This window comes from Gymnogyps californianus, chromosome 20, assembly GCF_018139145.2.
Source record: "Gymnogyps californianus isolate 813 chromosome 20, ASM1813914v2, whole genome shotgun sequence".
NCBI lineage: Eukaryota > Metazoa > Chordata > Aves > Accipitriformes > Cathartidae > Gymnogyps > Gymnogyps californianus.
In genome coordinates, this window is record NC_059490.1 from 11423531 (window position 1) to 11440403 (window position 16873).

Genomic DNA, 16873 nt, shown 5'->3' on the forward strand with positions numbered 1-16873 from the left:
GTTTATTAAAGCAGTCTTCTTTTTATTGGAGAAAAAGGTTCCGGCATTTACTTTTCAAAAAGCTGCAGTTTCAAATTCAACACTTTAAGCCCTTTCCTGCCAACTCCAGTTAAATGAGCGAGTCTGCCTGGCCCCAAAGCTGGTAGCTGTTCTAACCACATCGTGTATTTTGAGAGCTACCTCCAGTTACCAAAACAACCTCCCCTGGTTGCAAAGCTCTTCTCTGCAGCAAGTACAAACAGGATTTCAAGAATCACAGCAGTAGGTAAGCAATTTTTTCCACACCAATAAATAAGCTCAGCATTTCAAAGAGCAAGTCACCTGAGATGCTCTTATCAAATATAGGCGGCTCCTCTACACGTTAATTATGTAATGCAATTTTCTTTATTTTAAGAAAGTGCTAAGCAAATGCAAACCTTGCCAATCGATCATGATGCATTGTTTGCATTGTAATGGCTTGACTGGAGAGTGAGGCTTGTGTGCTAAGCAGTGCACAGACATACCACCAGTCCCTACCACAAAGAGCTTGCAATCTTTGCAAGCAAGTCAAGGAAAGGTGCGGAAGAAGAATGGAGAAGGAAGCAGCTCCTGTAAGGTCCCACAAGACCAAACCTCGGTCATTATATCTGAATGCAGCATCCCACCGTCTGCAGCATATTAACGACTCTTCTTATTTGGCTGGACCACAAGTCCCCATTTCCTAGGGTCATTAACTAGCTCTACATCTTCTGACAACCAGAGCCATGGGGAGAATCACCTCAAAACACCCCACAAACCAAACTGTCTCAGCTGATAAACAGAAAAGTGCAGTAGAGAGAACCTGAGCGCCTGCACACAAGGTCGAGTCATGGTGACACAGCCAAGAAGCCTCTCCTCCAAAACGCCACCGACTTCACCAAACTCATCTCCTTTTCACAAGCTAGAATAGGGAAGCGTGAACAGGGATGCAACTGGAAAAGGCCACCTGGTATCACAGGGACCAAGCCCTGTGAGCCCGAGTCCTACAGAAGCTGAGCTCTAACGACTGGACCACGCAGCCTCAGCAGGACATACCCCAGCTTTACTGCCAGAGGAATGGGTTCCAGCCTTGATCGCAACTTGTGCGATTATTTTCAGCGCCTTAATTTTTTAGCCTTCAAATTAAGACACTTGAAAAAATATTTTATTTTCCAAAAGTATTGCCTTTGGAAAGCCAGATCTCTTTTAAGCTATCTCAAAAAAGGCAGAGCATGAAAGCAGAACTGAAGCGTCCCGAATCACTAGTCACTACTGAAAAACGCAGCCTAGTTGTCTGCATTCTCAGGGACTGTAAAATTGCAAGCATGAAACTACCAGATGGTGAAATTAAAAAGACTATATTAAGACAGCATCCAGACAATATGCAAAGCACTTATATTGAAACTATTATTAACTTCAAAAATACAGGTTAGAGGAGTTCTGCAATTAGAAGTAACTACAGAAAAAACATCCAAAAGCTCATGTAATCCTTTAATAAAAGGCTCAGCAGGCTGTAAACATCCTGCCGGAATCGAAGATTATTATTGAAAATAAAATGAATGGTTTGCAAAACAACTATCAATCCAGCACAGGAACAATTTATAAACTCCCCTCCTCAGCCCTCAACAAAATACTGCCTGGCCAAGGCTTTTCAGGGCAGATAAAGGAAACAAACTGCAAGGAATGGGAGCTGCTTTGCTTTGGGATATCCTGCTGCGTCCTCATGCAATCATGCATCTAAATCATCAATTGATGCACTCCAGAAGACAGGAATCGAGCTGTATGGAGCCCTGCGGACAGTGGGGCTGACAGGAGTCTCCATGGAAGGTGGTACCACAAACTGCTCTCAAAGCAGACGGCTCTGCAAGCTCTTCACCTCGTCAGACTCCTGACCAAGCATCCAGAAGCCTTGGGGACCCAGGAAGCTCCATGGAAGTCAGTGGCACTAAGCTCCAGCCAGAACCTGGGCTGTGGGGTTTCAGCTGTTCCATCATGGAAAAGAATGTTCTGGCAAGGTTCAGGTTTCCTTCTGTGCATAAACTTGTTTGGGTTTGTTTTTTTTTTTAATGAGGTCAGGATTCTATGTATATTTCCACAGGATCTTGCATAAGGATTTTTTAATAAGAAATCAAATGGATATTCCAGTGACTTCCATATTACTCTTGCTATTCATGTGGTCCCTTCAGGCATTTTTACAACTTAATGAGCTCTCTCAAATACGTCTATCTGCTCCTTTTGCCACTGGAATCAGGGGTAAACAGAAGGCTGATTTTATGGAGAAGACAACTGTGTAATCATTCAGCTAAGGGTCAAATTCTTCCTGAACATACACAAATTCACCTCCCAATGATTCTTTTTTCTTTAATGAAAGTAAACAGTGTTGGCAATGTTGTACACATACACATGCAACAAACAGAAAAGGAATTCCAGAGGCTTCAAGAAATTACACCGAAAGGCAAAAAATGTGGCCCTCCATTGAGCACAGGCCTCATTGCACTTTTGTTTTTCAAAACACACTTTAAAAGAATTCAAAATATGTAGTGCTCACTTGGGCAGGAACTTACCTTGCCAAACTGTTCAAAGTATTGCTTTACGTCTTCCACTACTGTATTAGCCGATAATCCACCTACAAATATTTTCTTTGTTCTTGTGACCATCTGTAAGAAATTACAAGACAAGCATACGGTTTAACCAGATTATTTCAAACAATATGTGGAAAAAAGAAGTATTCTTCAGATGCCATCTCTAACCCAGTTAATGAGAATATTTCTTTACAAAAGCAATTCAGATTCTATTTGATTAGATACTTCTTTTTTTTATTTGTCTTGTTTTGTTTTTATTTGAGAAATGGCTGAGTAAAGGCACTCAATAACAACTCTAGCCCTCGGATATTTTTTTTTAATAAATGATTTTTATTGTGCTTCTCAATGCAAATGTAAGTGAAAAAAGAGTTCAAGTATCGTATCCTTATAGCTACTGTCTCAAAAAGACATGCCATTTCCCCCCTCTTCTTTCCTAAAGACAGAGTGCATGCTCTTTGGCAGGCAAAAGGTAATTACATCCAATCGAAGAGATGTGTTATTAAGTTTCCATGGGTCAGTTTAAAAGGAACTTGCACAGCTACTTTAAAAATAATCAAATGACGAAAGACAACAAGAGCTACCGATGCAGTCCTCTAGCTGCCGCAATCCACGTTTCAGCTGAAATGCTCACGGTATCACTGTCCATCAGGGGCTGGATCAGGCCCTTCAGAAACCCTTCCTGTTCCCCAAGACCCCAGCTGAGCACCCAGCTCTTCTTGCTGACCCACATGCACCTGAGTTTGGTCCATACAAGACGAAGGGATGATGCTGGGCTCCCTACAAAGAACATACTATCAGATAACGCATTATTATGTTATTATTATAACGCACTTGACCTTTGTGGGCCACCTTAAATCAAGGCAGATCCAGGACAACATTGTCAGCATGCTCCGAAGGGGCAGGCATCATCCCGTATGCTTGGACAGAGGGGAAACGCCCCAGCTTACAGCAGGCAATGTCCTTACAACTGGAGACAACTAATTAGCAGCCTACCCACACATAGAGATGTTTTAAATTCAACACGGCATGTTAACTCAAGAAACCAACAAACATGTCAATAAGAAATTCATGCATTAAAATGCTTGAGTTTGTTTTCTGTATGATGGAAACTGGTTGAAGCAGCCAACTTACAAAGATTGAAGGGAAAAGTGTCCCATAACTCCAGAACCAGGACTTGCCTGGTTAAATAACGGCCAGCAAATGCTGAAGCAATGCGAAGGAAACAACACTGGGCAGTCGCTGGAGACATAACTGCTGCAGCTGCTCAGTGCAGAGCCTGGATTTTTCTCACTGTTTTATTTTTCCTCTAAAGACGAGATGCATTTGATGATAGCTACTGAAGGTCGCAAGGTGCAGCCCAGCACCTTCTCTGCACCGAGGCGCTGGGGGCTGCCTCGAGGGTCACCACGCTCCCGCGGCAGTACGGCCACCCCATCGCACCAGGGGCTCCCGCATGGCTCTGCCCCCGCGCCATGAGACCCCGTCCTGCACATCAGACCCACCGAGAGCAACGGTGCTCCCAAAACGAGCGCCGGCCCAGCCGGGCTTTGCTACGCGAGTGGAGCTGCAGTGACAAGCCGTGCTGTGCGGCTGCGGGCAAAGCCTTCGCAGAACTGAGACACTGAACAAAAAGCTTGGAGTAGCCCCAAATTCTCTCAGCACAGAACAAATTAAACATCACTCCTGTCTCCACTGCCATTCAAATTGACCAGGGCAGATATTTCCCTCAATCAGTCCCTAACCATGCTTTACAGTGCTTCACTTTTTTTTATTATTTTTTTAAGTTAGGAAGAAAAGAGAAAAAAAAAAAAACCAGTGTAAAAATTCAATTATTTTTTCCTGGCTGCAATCTAGGACTCCGAAATTGAAGCCCAAGCATATATTTTTCTGTAGAAAATTGTCATTTACAAATAAAGAATTGGCTAAAGCCGACTTGTAACTAAAGGATTTTGCAGGGCTGTCAAGAGCCCTCTGCCTGCCAGCATCTGATTTAAGATCAGGCCAAGCTTCTGTTGTCATACAAAAGAGGGAGGAAAGCAATTATTCTAAAGCAATATTTGAAATTATCATCATTTTTATATTTGACCAAGAAAGAAAGAAAAAGAGAGCTACTTCTTCTAGAAGCAAGATTGAAGGTTAAAGAGGAGGGAAGGAAAAAAAAAAAAAAAGACTACTTTGTTTCAATAGCTTCAGTCAAAGAAAATATTGGTCATGACAAGCAAATTCACAACATTTTAATGCCTAGAGATGTGTTGCGAGCTGGGAAATGGTTTCAGAAATCAGCTCTTTGGTACAAAAGTGAAACACAAAATTAAGTCTGCTTTTACAATCTACATTTTCCTGAAAAGATGGTTCAATTGCTTTGTTATATATATTCCCCTCAGCAAAAGAGCAGAAGTAGCGTGTAGCCTTAGCAATTCCTCCTATCCTGACGTGCATCAACAGGAGATTTCATTGCCTTCCTTTCACCCGTGGCACGAGGTACCAACGTGCCCCCAGACTTGCCACGGGCTCAGCCAGGAGTCTTCTCACCCCCATCTCCCCCGACCCAGCGATCACCAGCAGCCCAGGAGACGTGGTCAGGACAGAGGTGCCAGTTTGGAAACCAGCCTCTTCCCCGTAAAGATCTGGACACGCGCAGCAGAGGTGAACGAATGAAGCCCGCTCACCACGGTGCCACGACGGGCTTCGCACAGCCGGCAACGAGGTGAGCACCGTACTCAGCTCGGATTTAGCCTGGGGCGCCCAGGAGAGCCCCAGCAGATGAGAAGAGTTGCCGTTTGTGCTGAAGCACCCATTTCTTTCTCAAACATTAATGCCAGGTAAACTGCTGTACACAGTTAACTTGTCTGTGCTGGTACAGCCTCACCAATTTTCAATTATTAGATAACTGTGGCAGGACACGGACCAACTGGAAACAAAGCCTCCAACTCCTGCTCTAACCTGCAAATCCTCTCTCATCAGCCAAGCAGACGAGTTACGAGGCAAGGCTTCATCAGGGTAAAAACCGCAGAGCACCGTGGTCCTGCTCTACCCGGGCCTCCCAGGCTCCCACGGAGTGAAGCAGAGCCCAGCTTTGCACAGGACCCACAGCCCGGAGACTCAGAGTGCACACCGTTAGCCTAACAGCTAATAGCCAAAGGTTTGCAAACGTGTTAGTCAAACATGACGGAGCATTCGAAAGACCAGAAAAAAAAAAAAAAAAAAGTATTCACTAACTCAGGGATTTTACTACACCAGGGACACCTTCTGTATAGGTCAGCCACTGAATCACCAATAAAAAAGATTTTAAAGCACATCAAATTGCCAGGACCAGGCACATTCACACACAAGTTCTGAGAAAACTGACGTTAACTAGAAAGTCCCAAAAACTCTCATTGCTAATGGCTGTGAGGGCACAGGAGGAGACCGCCTTACTTCTCACCAAGTACCCTCAGCAGGAGACAGGGCACTGACACCGATGGGCTTCTGGTTCATCCCAGTGAGTGATGTTCTTACTCTCTGATATGATATTCTCCACCATTACCTCCCCAGATCTGTGCTTGTTTCAGGGAGGAAAAACAAAGGGTTAAAAAGTATTTAATGAAGTACACTTAGTGCTGTTTAGTAAACATTAAAGATGACAAATGATCAGAGGCACAAGGAACTGAGCCAACTGAAGAGTTTCTCTCTTAAAAATTAAAGGTTTTTTAAATCAAAATTTCTCATTTGGCTCAGAAAATAAATCAGCATCTCTTTAAACAAAAAAAAAATTCTACAATTTAATAAAAACATTTATGTATATATCTAAGAAAAACACTCATTATAAAAAAAAAATTTTTTATTATAACAAAAAGCCCAAAACCTAAGAGTCCCCAGCCTGAAGTCCCTCCAATGACAGTCACTGAGGATCTTTATCTTTTCCCGCGAGTAAATTTAGAATCTGCTTTCTGGAGATTGCTTACAATGGGGGCGCTCCCACAAACAGCGAACGGGAGTCGCCTGTAGTGATTCTGGGTTCGGTCCCTCAGACAGCAGCTCCATCTGCTCTGTGCCTGGGGTGGGAGCGGCAGTGCTCAGGCAAGAGGAAGTGATTTGTGTGAATCAATCACAAATCCATGTTTTATGAATGACTCCAAGAGGTCTAGGTCACTCAGAAACCACAATACTTCCAGCTTCATGTCTTTGTTTTTAATTTGCAGTAGAATATATCTATCATTCACTATTGCAGGGCTCTGCAAAATGTAGATATTAAATGTTTTTGGAGCTTTTGTATACTGAAGGTGTCTCTCTTGCTGCAGAAGGAATCGACAGGGGAGAGTTAGATCTAACGCTGGTTATAAAGTCCGTTAATTGTAAGTACCTGCAGAATTGCTTTGTTTGTATACTGTGTTAGTGTGGCAGTTAATCAAAACACATGTGACTACTACTGTGAAGAGTCATTCAAGGTTACAATCTCTTTATTGGCTTGGCTTTTGAAAAATACATTCGCCTTTGTGTTCTGAAACCGAGCAAACTCTTCAGGTGGTGCAGAAGCAGGAAAAACCCACCCTGCTTTAGCAAGACAAGTCTTCTGATGTTATGCAATTTTTCGCAAGGTTAAGGTTGTAATTAGATCAGTTTGGGTCATATCAGGTAAATCATCTCTAAACAACAGGCTGAAGATGCAGTCTCTAGAAACAAAAATCCTGTCCCACTCAAACCACGTCAATACACGACGTAAGCTAAAACCAACTGACTCAGGTAAAATGAAGGAACTGCAGTTTTGCAAAGTTAGAGCCTCCAGTTCAGTGTCCGTTCATATCCTTGCATACTCACGTACCAACTCTGTTCTTCGTTTTCTTGGTGGGTTTTTTCCCCCCCACTGAAACTGTTTTATCCTCATGACTGTTAAAAATGAACAAAGGGGATTTTAAACTCATGAAATATTTTGCAGAATTCCCAGAATTTCAAAATCTCAAGCAACAAGTATCCACTACTCTTTTCAGATGAGCCAAGGCCCAGTCTATGTTTAACACAGGAGTTACATATTTGACTTCAGGGTAATGGTTTTAAGTGTCATTTCCCTACCGTTCTTCACACAGCCTTTTTTTGCTGTTCCGCCCTCCCAGTTTTAGTGAAGAGCTCCTGGCTTAGGAGGCACAGATGATGAGGTTGGAAAGGATGAGTGCTTACGTCCAGCCAGCACAGAGAGGAGACGGAGTGTGTCACTGGCAGGTTTCATTGCAAAGTAAAATGCATGTGCTTTGAAACGGGGTTATCCAAAGGTGCAGGTGCAGTTAAAAATGACCTGGGCAAATGTAGATGGCAGCAGTGTCAGAAATGCCGGGATATTCTGCATGCCATCACATCTTTGCTTGAAACAGGACGACCTTCTAAATGAGCTGGCGCTCCCTAAAAGCAAGGGGCAGAGACAGGCACTGACGCAAACCAACGCACAGGAGGCTCAAAGAACACCCTGGAAACCAGTACATGAACTCAGCTCTGGTGCACGCCTGTGTGGAATTCATTAAGGCTTTGCATCCTCAACTTCTCAATATTGTGGAAGTGGACTAGAGCACTAATGGTGAATCTGCATCACAAATTGCTGAAATTAGCATTAATTTCAGATTAAACTAATTATGCATATATAACTGTTTTCCAGAGCACTTTCCTTTCTTGTACGATAGCATGTGTGCGTGGGTGCATGCGTATTCCAGCTTGCTCACCTAATCTGCAGTTTGACATTTCATCATTTCTAATGTATCCGCCTTCTAAATAGGTTTATAATTGGAAAAATCATCTTTGGTATATACGCTGAACTGCATTTTATACCCCATTGTGTTGTACATTCAAACTACAGCATTACTTCTAATTAAAAACAACAATAACTCATGTAATAGGGGAAGTGATCTTGTTAACTAAATTGCTAGGCTTCTTTGGCAGAGCACAAACCCTAAGCAAGAATTCTCCAGGTTTTTTTTTTGCCTCTGGGATCCTCACAGCAAGTTCCAAAAAGCTATTAAAAACCAAACTGAAACATGACGCAAAGCCCACGATGAAAAAGGCAACATTTATTGAAAGCTGCCAACCTTTCTCCATTCACCAAGTAAAAGAACACTCCAGGAACCATCCCCTTCCCCAATACTACTGTACGGTTGACAAACGATGGACTTGTTTTGCTCAGCACTGTGTACCATCGGCTAGCAAGAATTAGACTCTCAAGCTCTGCAACAGCAAGAGGAACTCAATCCTGTGCAAAGGCAGCACGGCTTTACGTGCCACGTACAACATGCTTAAGTATTCAAAATAGGATTTCAGCAAGACTTAAACAGGGCAAATACCTTGTGCCTGACCCCTGTGTAAGCTAATGTCATCCTGTGAGAACCGACTCAAGCTATAGAAAGGTATGCAGGAATGAAAGAGCTCTTTAATCCAACCAAGCGGCACAGATTCCCAGTGGGGTAAATCAGTTCCCCCGATTTCTGTGGAAAATACAGATGTGTTGTATTCTCCCAATCCATTCATAAATGGAACTGTTAACTTAGTCCCTGCTGTATTCCTAGTTTTTGGCTGTCTTTGGTTTTGCTGCTAACTTTGGGAGGGTCAGGTTTTGGCTGGTGTTTTATTTTTCTCCCTCGATGACTATGGTATCAGCAGGAGGCAGAACACACAAAGTGATTTTCATATGACAGATTGAATTGGCAGCAAATCACCAAAGCCATCCGTGGAGTTTCACAAGCAAATCTGGCCTGAGTCCAGCAGAGCCCTTCCTGGTCATCTTCCTGACGACGACCCAATTTAACTCTCTCGTTTGCCCCCCTGGGAGGACCAGCCCCTTATTCACCCACAGGTACAGTTAAGCAACAGCAGCACATCATGGACTGCAGCCATCCCCCCAGGAAGGGGCCCTCCCTAGAAGAAGGGCTTGCTGTCCGGACAGGAGCATCCCGTACCCTCCCCTAAGCACCCTGCAAACCACCCCCAGCTCTCCAGGCACAGCAACGTGTTTACGTGCACCACCGCGAAGAGCTCCCTTCGTGGGAGATCCGATCTCCGGAGAATTAGCCCCAGCTGCGAGAGCTCAGCGGTTTTTTGAGCAAAATGTGGCTTCAAGCTTCGTATGAAAAGATACAGTAAAATTCACCAGAGCCAGACTTCACACCCTCCAGAGAACAGGAACAGATCAGAGCCCCACAGCCTCGCTATAACCAGTTATATCATATCCCTTAGGGCTGCTCCCTTCTACTGTGCTCTAGTTAACTCTTTTATGGGTTACAGAAGCAAGGTACAGAGGCAGGAAGAGGGGAGCAGAAAGAAAATCTATTTAAATTCCCCTGGTTGCTTTAGCTTCTCATGCACAGTATAGTAAGGAAGGTAACTCTAAATATTCGCTGAGTGCAGACAACTTATCTAACATGCCTGCCTGATTACTGTTCAGCAGTGCTTAAACACTGCATTAATAAGTTTAAATGAAGATAATTATTTTTAAAGGAATACATCTCAGGACCACAAATGGAGATCACTGCCCAATGTGACTACGTACTGGGGGCGGGATTTTTGCAACGCCCATGTAATGTAGGGACAAAGGTCCCAGTGGGAAGCAATTAAGACTGCTCCTAAATCTACAGGCTACTGGCAAAACTTCACCTTGCACAGGCAAAAAGAGAGAGAGATGGCATTCTGCCCGGGGACCTCTCATTCAAAGACATGGCAGCAATATTTGATGGAAACACAGCATTAACTGGCCATTACAACGTTCAAGTCCTCTATTTATATTATACTGTCTTCTGGAAAGAAACATCACGTGCCATATCCAAAATACAACCAGAAAACTTGTGTCCTCCAACAGGACGTACAATTGTGAAAGAGCATGTTTACAAGGGCATGTTCCAAGTCAATTTGGAGTAAGGCTCTACAGGTGAAGCAGGGTGGACTGAAGTGGGTCAAAGTGGGAAACCAAGCTAAGCAGCTTCCCAAAACATACCCAAGTCCTCATTTTTTAATCTGGAACAGTACAAGGAGAAGGCAACCAGCTGCCCCTGCTTTCCCAAACCCGGGAGGGGCATGCAGCAAAACAGACACCGCACGGAGGCTGGATATAGCAGCGAGCGGCATTGTCTTCTGCCGAAGAGCGAGCTGCCTCCCCTGTACAGGCTGCACTGCTGCAGATCTGCTGAAAGCAGAGATTTGTGTGGGGCTTCCACACTTAAGAGCGGCTGAGGGCCTGCCCCAGAGGACAGCTGATCACAAAGGCCAACAACTTCAAAAGCCATGTGCCTGGAGTTGGATGCCAAAATCCATACTGAGGCACTGAAGTGGCCTAATTTTTCCAGGTCCTGCAGCTCCCATTGACTCAAAACCCTCATCCAAGAGTCCTCACAATATTTTTGTGATTTGAGTCATATCAACCCAATTAAAATCTATTAATCTGTTAGAGCAAAAGCAGTAGGCAAAATTGAGTAAGTACCTTCGATTGTTGCCATATTTGCATACAGCTGCAGTTGCTGCCTGCGGCGTCGCCAGCTCCCGGGCGCTGCAGGCACAAGGGGAGATGTTCCCACTGGCCAACCTCAAGCCAAACGGCTCGTGGAAGCTCAGGCAGAGTCATGTTCAACCAAGAGCTGCTGCCTACTAACCAGGTGGGTTGCCCAAGCCCATGAAGTCACATTGCCACATCACGGCTGTCAGCTAGGAGCCAAAACACGGCTCCTGCACAGGCCTCTTCCATCGGCAGGCATTGCTGCTGTACAAACTGTCACAGGGCAAGGCATTGACCGATTTGCAGGGGACGTGCTCTCATCCTATGGGCAAAAACTCACTTTGCCTTCTTTGGCTGCTCCACACTTACCTCTAAAGTTAGGAGAGCATGCACCGGTGGTTACATTTTCAGCCAGCCACACCTTTTAGCATGCAAGCAGCTTGCTCTGTCAATATGCCCAAAACACGTGGTTCTGCAGCTAGAATGGCTTTTACGGTGCTGTCAATGAACCTTTCTTTAAGCATGCACTTACAAAAAGGAGAAGGAAGAAATGTATTTGGAGGTTTAACACAGTATTTAACAAAATCCAATAGAGCAGTCCAATTCAGAGAGTAAGGAAAGTGCACATTCTGTAAGTTTATAAATTCTTCCAGCTCCTGAGGTCACTCCAAAAAAAAGTTTATTGCCTCTACAGTGCAGAAAGCACGACATAATTTAAATACTTCTAAGTTAGTATCAACTAATTTTTCATGATAACCCTGTCAAATCAGTGATGAGAGCTCTCTGTTAAGATTCTAGATAATGTTCCGCTAAAACAAGAAAAATTCACAGGAAGGGAAAAGAAATGCATAAAGCAATTTACCTCCCTCCCAACATACTCCAGATGATTTCTCTGAAAAGAACAAATGGAAAACTTTAACCCTTAGCCTTGATTAATTTCATCTACATAATACAGATGCACATGGCAATCAGTTACTGATGAGCAAGTTTTACTTCATCTGCTGAGTCAAGCTAATGTCTATGCAAGACGCTGCTTGGCTTTTTCACAAGGGTGATCTTCTCCTCTGATGCGAGACCACTGAAACCTTGCAAAATGTCCAGATTTGCCTATTACTGCTGTTGAAATACTTTCACAATTTTATGAAATGCCGCATTTTCTTTTATCCTCTTCCCCCCACACAAATGGGTTGGTGAATTGCAAGAATTACAGTACTCCCACCTTCATCTCACAAAAGAAAGATGTTTCCCTTGCGAGGGAGGGAACCCACCAGCCATTATGAAAGCAACATAGTTGTCGCTCTAAAGCGCATCAAATAACCCTTGACTAGGAATAAAAGGGCCCCTGAGGAGCGGCATCGAGAATGAAGAGTGGAAGCAAGACAAGAAAACATTCATACTTTTTCCAAAGGAAGGCAGCACCTCGCAGCTACAAGAGCTTGTCTCTCTTGTGTGATGTTTACTCACTTACTGACCACGGGGCAAGTCATTTTAGTCTCCATAGGGCTGATGTATCAAAGAGTCTTGGGAGAAACTCAGCTGGAGACTGCAGGGCTCAGCATTTAAGCATACTTTTTAACTCGCAGCATTTGTGGAAGCCTCATTAGGTTGAGTACGTTGCACAATCGAGTGCTATGTGCCTTGATTTCGACGAAAAGAAGAACAAAAATATATCCCCACAGCTCAATGGAGCCTGTGAGGCGTCACTCATTAAATGTCTAACCCGCTGAAAGTCTGATTTGAAGATGCTGGAATAGTGCAAGACATTGTTACTGACATTATTGTTATTAAAGGAAGAATAAAAAAATATTATTCCTAGCTAAGAAGGTCATACCAAACTACCAAGCAAGAGATAAATCAGCCAAGGTCTCCAAAAAAAGACATTATTTCTCCTTTACTCCAACATCTTAATGTGCATGACTTTTTTTGTGCTGGAAATATATTTCTATAAATCCTCCTCCACAGAAAGCTTTGCTTTCAGAAGGGGAAAAGTAGCAGATAAAATACTACCCATCAAAATGAACTCAAGTCTCTAGTAACATAACTAAATGTGTAATGTTACAGATGTTTTATAGCCAGGATGTCGGATCCATTTAGATCATTTTTACAAACCCAGCAAGAAATATCTCCCCAACACTGGAAACCATGCTAACAGGTCTTGGACCAATTGTTTATCCAAACAAAGATGCCATCAGGGAACAACAATAACTACCGACCAAAACTTGGAGGGCTCATTTCTCAGCCGTGTACCATCAAGACTGAGAGCCAGAAAAGGATGCCAGGCTGAAAGAGGAGCTAGCATTAAGACAGAGGGGCAGGAAAGGGGGTAAGTGTGAGAAAAAGTGGCAAAGGAGTAGGGGAGGATTACCAGTAAAAACAAAATGAAAGCAGTAAGGACCGAGGCAATTGCTACGCCCCTGAGAGCACAGGAGAAAGAGCACGTATCTGCAGTCAGTTATCCCCTGCCTCCACTCACAGTGCATAGCCGCTTCCTTTTCCAGGCTCCGAGTCCCCCAAGAGCACCACTGAGCAACTGTTCCGTAGCTGACAGAAGACCAAATAGATGGCAACCACCTTGTTTTCAGAGAGTGCTCCTCTTCCAAGGCAGGTCATTATCACCGCCCTGCACAGCAGGGCCGGGAGCCGGAGCACCGGTGGTGTGAACGACCCGGGAGTAAGAGCGAGGCTCCAGCTCTCGCAGTACCAGTCAGACACGCTTTTTCTTAAGACCACCCTGCAACACTCCGAAGGCTTTCAGGTGCCAACCACACCTCATCTGATGGCAAACACAGTATCACCAGTGTGTTTAAACGGCCTCATCTGGCACCAGTGCAAACTCTGCCTGCAAAGGGCTTTCATTTCCGTAAGTTCAGCGGCTCCTGCTGCTCCCCCTCAGCAGGACCCAGACCTCCTCCACACAGATGGACCCCACAGCCAGCACACCCCAAAGCCTCTGAAGAACTAGGTGCAAAAAGTAGTCCTTTTCCAGGAGTAAATAAGTAGATCCAACTCCAGCTGCTGCCAAGGAAAACCAAAGAAAAACGAGGGACAGCTTGATCTGCCTCAAACTTTATGTAGCCATTGTTGTACAACAGCAGCAGAATCAAAATGGCTCATTTATCCACAGCACATTGAACCCCAGAGCTAACATACTTCTTCCGTTCATTAGAGTAAGGAAGCCGATGACCCGCTGCCCTTCTACTACTATCACCCCTAAAGCAAAGAGATCACTGGTTTCTACAACTCTAAGCCCTGCTGAGACCAAGGCGTGCAGACACGCTGTGAAACCACTACACGCAGCACAGCCCAACGTGCCGCCAGCGTGCCCGCAAACACCAGCACCGGAGCAAGGAAGGACTTCGGCACGGCTGCAAGCGGTTGCACCACACAGCTGCCTCTTGCCAAACACAAACCCATCACCCACCTCCAACACATGCCTGGGAAATCATTAGTGCACCACATTAATAACTATTACATTACATGCACACACATCGCCTGCGCACACGCTGCCTGCCCAGGCTGAAGGCACGCTTTGACTGACATATAGTTTTACTATACGTGGTACCCAACACTGAAAGATTTATCACCCAGAATGATAACTGCCTCATGCTGCTTTGTTTGTTAATTGTGACTAGCTTTGCCTTCAGAAGGGTAGAAGCCTAATAAATCAGTTATCTCCAGGAAGAATTTATTTAAAGCTGTTAACATTGTAAACCCGAGTACTTGGCAAGAGATTCTGTGAAAACGGATGTGTTTATACATTGGCATTTGGATGGCAGAACACACAGTGTGACTCAGCACCCAGACTTTAACGAGACCATCTCTAAGCAAGACCTTGATCGGTTCAGGCAGACTTTTGTCCACCAGAACAGGCCAACTCTCGTGCTCATTTCTCACCTCCCACACGGGGCTGTGCCGGGACAACTAGAACTGTGCACCACCGGGCTTGGGCTTACAGCACACCAACTCCCCACAGCGGCTCAGGGGACTTACAAAAGCAAGAGGGAACTAAGCCCATCCCAACTTCAGGCACATGTAACTAAGCTCGGGCTCACCCTCAGCCCTCCAGCAGACACAGCAAGGCACGCTGCCAAGCTCTGTGCTACTAACCAGGTTGCGACCATGGTACAATTGATCCTCAGGACGGCCCCATCACAGCTCCCTGTCCAAAGTGAGGATTTGGCGGAAAGAAATGCATGACATGGAAGTGGAGGCTCTGGGACAGGAGGCAGAGAGCCAGCAAACCACACCAGAGCTCACAAAGACTCCCTGCTCCCTCTCGGCCAAGCGTGCAAACGATCTGAACATCTCACCGGGCTCAACGCCTCCAGCTCTGAGCCTGCCTGACCCCGGGGGGTCTCACTTCAGAGACACGTTCGCCCACTCTCCGGTAAGATCAGCAAGAATGAACTCCCTGCAAATCATGACATCAAAACCACACGTATTTTTGCACTGCGCCTCTCTCTGTTCTCAAACTTGAGGCTCCCCTTGTTCCAGCACTCACAAAATTTGGCACAGATAGTGGATTAAAAGAAAATTGTTGTCATGCTGACAGTCCTGTCATTTCTTTTTCTCCCTAGGGCTGCAAGACCTGCAGAGCTCAAAGAAATCACTGAATTGTGACATTTCGGTCACTAGCTTAGCCTCCTACCTACTTGAAGGATCAGAAGAGGGTTTCTTCCTTCCCCACCAAGGCTCAGAAGCACAGTGCTGTGCTGTACAGGTGCCTCACTGGCTCCCAAAGCAACGCCTGCTACGATGAAGGGACTCATTCTTACCCGATCTACAATATCAACAGGTCTCTAATAATAATTACGTTACTGAAAATAAGCATTTAGCTGGAAAGACACTCCTTCCTTGTCTTCCCTAGTACAAGAACTCTGCCAATATCAAAGACTATCACAGCTCAATACACTTACAGACTTCAAAGTACCTAGATCATTACAACACTGCCAAAAATCTCACATAAAAAGGCCAAGTCACAGAGATGACTGGATTTCCAGGTCTGGCGGGACATGAAAAGCTGGGACAACTTCCCGTGAACAGCCACTTGTGTAGTTTGACTCAAGCCAAATCTGAACGCCATTAACATCTGCCTCCTGCCTGACACATGGGGATTGAGCTGAAGACCTCTAGAGCTAGCTCCTGCAATTTGAGCTTAAGCTCTGTCGGAGGAGAAGAGATACTCAGAGGATACAGTACTGGGAGGAGAGCAGCAACACCCTTGCCAGCAGGTCACCTGTCAAGAGGCAGATGTGCTGTTGGCACTGGAGAAACCCGCTTCAGCTTGAAGTCCCAAACTGCACACAAACTGAATGCCACTGCCTGGCTATCTGCAGGGTGGTGGGAGATTTCATTCCTCCGAAGGAATCGCAAGGTCTGTAACTACACTGGAAAATTTAACATAAGACTAGAAGCTCTGTGCCCCGACTTGCATAGCCAGACATAGGGCTAAAGACCACTCCAATATTTGTAAGAAATAACCTATGGACCATGTGAGCATCTATAAGCTACACACATGGTGCCGTATATCAAAATAGTTCATACAGGCTGACAACAAAATCTTTCACAGAGGTTTACATCCCACCTCTCCAGCCTCGTATCTTTAAAGTGATATAAAGTATGTAAATGAGCCGTCCAGACTGAATTAATGCATGGGAAATGTTTTCCTTTTACATAAAGGCTAACATCATCAAAATAAGGAGGTCACCACAAGCTGCACCCACAGCCACATGAAGACAGCAGTAAGTCAGGACCAATTCCCTCCTGTTCTCCGAGAGAACTTAAAGCCCTAATGCAACACCCAAGAACTGTATGGCAGCCAGACACCTTTCTTGCCTCTTTTTGATAGTGATTC

The 16873-nt window shown here is 44.8% G+C and overlaps 1 protein-coding gene across 6 annotated transcripts in view; it reads right to left on the reverse strand.

Moving 5' to 3' along the window:
* The window catches only part of MSI2 (musashi RNA binding protein 2), a 260590-nt gene that overhangs the window by 170120 nt on the left and 73597 nt on the right, over positions 1-16873 (reverse strand). For all 6 annotated transcript variants that reach the window (XM_050908824.1, XM_050908822.1, XM_050908823.1 and 3 more), the window contains exon 6: positions 2562-2654. In XM_050908824.1, coding sequence (XP_050764781.1) covers positions 2562-2654 — 93 coding nt within the window. The remainder of the gene's footprint in view (positions 1-2561; positions 2655-16873) is intronic.